Consider the following 5,162-nt stretch of genomic DNA (forward strand, 5'->3'; position numbering starts at 1 on the left):
ACTCAGTCCTTGGACTCTGACCGGTTTCCCTCTGGCCTCTTTGATCTCGAGCGTCTGCCTAATCAAGTTCATCTACTGAGCGCAACTGCTCGGACTCAAAGAGTGGCATTAAACAGTTTGATTATCGATAGTCACTTCCCACCCCCTCCACCCCTGATCTAATTTCCAAACGCCCGTCTCTCGCCTCCCTCTCTAAACTTCCCATCAAAAGAGAATTAGCTCTTCTTCCTTCTTACCCTCGTTTGATGTGCAAATTTCCTTCTCTTTGCACATTTTTCTCGCGGTGGCAGCGGGAGGGGGGTGTGGGATGTGGGGGAAAGAAAGGGAGGGCGAAGCTGACCCAACGTAAACCGAGGACCTCACTCTAAATCTGCAAACCGTGGGTCTGAAGGGTTAATCAGCAACTTGCACCCACCACCTGGCCCTCTCGCTGGGTCACCAGTTGGGCTGAATTTCACCCCGAAAACTCTTTACGGTGCACAGTAACTGAGCACCTAGTGGCGTAAAGGAGACAGAAGAAAAGTGTTTTTGCAGAACATTACAACCCTGCTCTGAAAAGTACTTCCGAGCCCAGGAGCGCACCCCCCGATGCAGGGGGCGGGCGCCGGTGCCCGGGTTCCTCCCTCCGCGAGCCTCTGTCAACCGCGTCCGCGCTCGCACTCCGCGACACCCGCGCCCCGAAGGGAGCTTCGCCAGGGGACCGGCCGCGCCAGGAAGGGCGGGTGGGGAGGGCCAAGCCTCCCCCCCTTCGTGTACACACACACCCTCCAGCCCCTCCCAGCGCTTTGAAATCCCATCCCCGCTTTGTTGTCTCCCCCGAGGGGCCGGGATGCTCGGAGCCCGAGGTATAAAGGCAGCCGCCACAGCGGTGGCGGCGCAGAGCTGCGCCTGCGGTCGAGACTCGGGGACCGCAGGAGGCGCTCGGAGCCCGGACTGCAGCCGTGCCGGCGCGGCTTCCAGGGACCCCCTTGCACAGGGACATTCCAGCCTTCTCTCGGGGCCTTCACCGGACAGCTTCTGCGATGACGGCCCCGGGCGCAGTGGGAGCCGCCCGGGTCTTGGCCGCGCTGGTAGCGGCCGCCCTCTGCGGTCACCTCCAGCTCGGAGTGAGCGCCACCTTGAACTCGGTTCTCGTCAATTCCAACGCCATCAAGAACCTGCCCCCGGCGCTGGGCGGCGCTGCGGGGCACCCGGGCTCCGCAGTCAGCGCGGCCCCCGGGATGCCGTACGAGGGCGGGAACAAGTACCAGACCATTGACAACTACCAGGTGAGCAGGGGTTCGGGGAGCCGGGGACACTGTGACCTTTAAGGAGGGTCTCACGTGGGGGGAGCACAGAGAACTTATGAACTGTGTGCAGTTCGGGGCTCATTTGGGAAGTCTGCGTCCGGGTGCCGTGCGCACAACAGCTTCAGAGAGGTGCGCGCAGAGAGCCAGAGAGGAGCGTCCGCATGCGAGAGCCTGGGGACTAGGAGGCGCAGGTGCCTCACCCTCTGCCCGGCCCCTCCCCACAGCCCTACCCGTGCGCGGAGGACGAGGAGTGCAGCACCGAGGAGTACTGCGCCAGCCCCACCCGCGGAGGGGGCGCGGGCGCGCAAATCTGCCTGGCCTGCAGGAAGCGCCGAAAACGCTGCATGCGCCACGCTATGTGCTGCCCCGGGAATTACTGCAAAAACGGTGAGTCCTGTCGCTCCCTAACCCCAAGCGTCCTGCATTTGGCCTTCTGCGGACGGGAGGAAACCGCTCCCAGCTTTGGGAACCCTGTGGTGCCACCTGCGAATGGGTGCTCAGCCGGCAAGCTTTCCCAGAAACGTTGGGAGTGTTTCATCTTGGAGGTCGTGGAGCGCCTTATTTTCCCCCGTGCCCTTGGCCTGCTTAACAGGACGGCTTGCCGCAGAGTGAACCCTTCCCTGAACACGTGACATCAATGGAGAAAGATGGGGAGGAAGGTGAAAATGCACAGAGAACCCAAGGAAACCAGCCCTGGCCTTAGCTGCCATCTCTGTTTTTCTTACGTGTCTCCCATGGCTCTACCATGCTGGCCTCCCTTTCCTGATCCCCGTTAAAACCGGAGTCAGCCAGAAGACAGTGATTTATCTGTCTCCGCTGGCCCCCCTTAAGGGGGATCTTGATACACAGCCTGCCCTCTGAATCCAGCCCCCCCACCGCGGTCCCCACCTCCTGCTACCTTAAAATAAGTTCTCCGCCCCCGACCACAGATCCACTAAAATTTAATGTCTGTCTCAAAGAGGTAGGCTCAGGCAGCCAAAGAAGTCTCCAGAAATAAGCTCAAGGGTGGCGACCCTCTTTAGGACCCAGTAATACTCACGGCAGAACTAACTCAGTCTCTGTAATATAGAAATTATACAGTGAAGTAACTGGTGGGTGAGATTGTAGTCTTCCAGCCAGCTGGTGTTGCCTTTGCTTAACTTGGTCTGCCAGTACCCATATAGCACCGAGGGCAGAGAAGTTATTTTTAAGAACAATTTTTTAAGTGACTAGTTTTATTTCTTCCCCCAAGGGTAGTATTAACATGGGCAGAAGTCTCACTGCCACTGCCACAGTTGGTAGGAAAGTATTTTAAGTAGCTATACTGGGGATGTTGCCTGAGACTGCACAGGGTATGCATTGATGCTTCTGTCCGTCTGGGGAGTTTTGCATTAACACTAGGGAGGCAGTTTGGCTTGTGTTTAAAATAATGTCACCACATTGAGGCATCTCAAGGTGGTGCGGGCATAGCAGACTGCCACAGTCAAGGCTGTTGGTGGTTAACGGCAGGCTGTAATGTGTTCCTGCTATCTCCTGCTTCCTTAGGAATATGTATGCCTTCTGATCACAATCATTTCCATCGAGGGGAAATCGAAGAAACCATTCTCGAAAGTGCTGGTAACGATCACAGCACCGTGGATGGGTATTCCCGAAGAACGACGCTTTCTTCAAAACTGTATCATACCAAAGGTAAAGGACCTTACTATGCATTCTTGGTTAGCACATCGGGAGTGTCCTTGGGATTTTCTTCACGAAATAATGCAGCCCAGGCAGTAACCGTGTACTCTTCCTGCTGTCTCCTCCTTTCCAGGACAAGAAGGTTCGGTCTGTCTCCGCTCTTCAGACTGTGCTACGGGGCTGTGTTGTGCTAGACACTTCTGGTCCAAGATCTGTAAACCGGTCCTAAAAGAAGGTCAGGTGTGCACCAAGCACAGGAGAAAAGGCTCCCACGGGCTGGAGATATTCCAGCGTTGTTACTGTGGAGAGGGTCTGTCTTGCCGGATACAGAAAGATCACCATCAAGCCAGTAACTCTTCCAGACTCCACACCTGTCAGAGACACTAAGCCAGCCATACAAACACTGTGGACTCCTTTTCTATAATAGATGCTATGAAACTTTGTGTGACTTTTGTCAGCTCAATCCTAAAGGATGTACAAATTCTGTGGTTCTGATTAAGCATTCCAATAATACCTTCTGAAAATCTGGAGTGTAAGAGCTTTGTTTCTTTATGGAACAACCCTGTCATTGATTGCAGTAAATTACTGTGTTGTAAATTCTCAGTGTGGCACTTACCTGTAAATGCAACAAAACTTAATTATTTTTCTAAAGGTGCTGCATTGTCTATTGTTTTTCTTGTTATGTAAATTTTTGTACACATTGATTATTATCTTGACTCTAATATTCTATATTGAATTGAAATAAATAATTTCAGCTTATACTTCCTAAATGCTTATACCCTTTTCCCTTTAATTCTAGACTCTAGAACACAAGAAACTTTTGGAATGAAAAATGATAGGTATCTAAACTTGATCATGGAAATACTAGCTTATTTTCTGAAATGTACTATCTCAGTGCTTAGATTATATTTAATCTCTAGGCTGTGATAGCCCTTGAAATAAAATTTAACATTTAATACCACAAAATGTTACAAGTATAGATTAAATTTTGACATTGTGCTCTTTAGAGGGGTGTGTGTTTGTGTGTGTATGTATTCTAAAGGGACAGAAAGGTGACCATTTCAAGAAAATTAGAGGAAGATACTTTCCAGTGTAGGTCAATTCTAGAGTAATTTTATTTTTTTTTAAGATTTTATTTATTTATTTGACAGACAAATCACAAGTAGGCAGAGAGGCAGGCAGAGAGAGAGGAGGAAGCAGGCTCCCTGCAGAGCAGAGAGCCCGATGTGGGGCTCGATTCCAGGACCCTGGGATCATGTCCTGAGCTGAAGGCAGAGGCTTTAGCCCACTGAGCCACCCAGGTGCCTCTAGAGTAATTTTAAAGAAATATGTTCTCTACTGACAAACTCACATAATCAAAGTGCAATCATGAGATTCAATCTTATATTACTACTTTCAAAAGCAGTTTCAAATAAATTAATACCTATCCAAACAGCTAATAACTCGAACAATAAAAGAAATTTCCCACAAAATACCAGAGCAAAGTACTGGATGGTTAGCACAAAGGGTGTGTGTATGTGTGTGTGTGTGTGTGTGTGTAAATACAGTTGAGAAATACATGCAGATTTTGTACCAAATTACTCAATTTGAAGGATCAACTACTATTTCGTGCCAGGAAGACTTGTTCTAATTACTTGATTTTAAGATCATTAAATAAAAATTGCAAATCCTCTCTCATACCTTTATTTCCTTCCCTTACTAAGTAAGGTGAGTATTTCCCTTTTTATTGTTCTTAAACCTGTTGATTAGAAGGAGAGTAGAGATAAATTGCTAAAAAAAAAAAAACCCCAAAAACAAAAAACAAACAAACAAAAACCAGAAATGAGACCTAAAGTGGCTTTGCATTTTCATTGACCAGTTTCGGCATTGGTAAATCTGAGACCAGGGAAGGGGGACGCATGCAGTCCCAACTTCCACTTACTCCCTAATATTTTCAAAGTCTGTATTGGAATCACAAAATACTGGGTTTAAGGCACTCCAAAGGACAAGGACTGATCACCTGTCCACAGGGTTTCCTTCAATAACACAGATGTCCAAGAGCGTTTGTTGTTTTTGTCTTCCAGGAAGTGGTTCAATTTCAAGGGGCTCAGCCAAGGAGACACAAGGTTTGGTTGGTTCTTCCCTGAGAAGGCATCTGGCAGGATGTCGCTTGGATGTCGCTTGTTCTCTTGCCTTTTGTCTGCAAGTTTCAGCCTCCTCACCCTGGAGAAACTCTTT

The 5,162-nt window shown here is 49.5% G+C and overlaps 1 protein-coding gene across 1 annotated transcript; it reads left to right on the plus strand.

Annotated features, from left to right (window-relative positions):
• The first annotated feature begins 706 nt into the window (after positions 1–706).
• On the plus strand, positions 707–3,706 carry DKK1 (dickkopf WNT signaling pathway inhibitor 1). The gene is made up of 4 exons (XM_059395809.1): positions 707–1,268; positions 1,514–1,676; positions 2,814–2,957; positions 3,079–3,706. The coding sequence occupies exons 1-4, from the start codon at positions 1,023–1,025 to the stop codon at positions 3,330–3,332; spliced, it is 807 nt and encodes a 268-aa protein (XP_059251792.1). The 5' UTR covers positions 707–1,022; the 3' UTR covers positions 3,333–3,706.
• The last annotated feature ends 1,456 nt before the right edge of the window (positions 3,707–5,162 follow it).

The sequence above is a fragment of the Mustela nigripes genome, chromosome 4 (assembly GCF_022355385.1).
Source record: "Mustela nigripes isolate SB6536 chromosome 4, MUSNIG.SB6536, whole genome shotgun sequence".
Classification (NCBI taxonomy): domain Eukaryota; kingdom Metazoa; phylum Chordata; class Mammalia; order Carnivora; family Mustelidae; genus Mustela; species Mustela nigripes.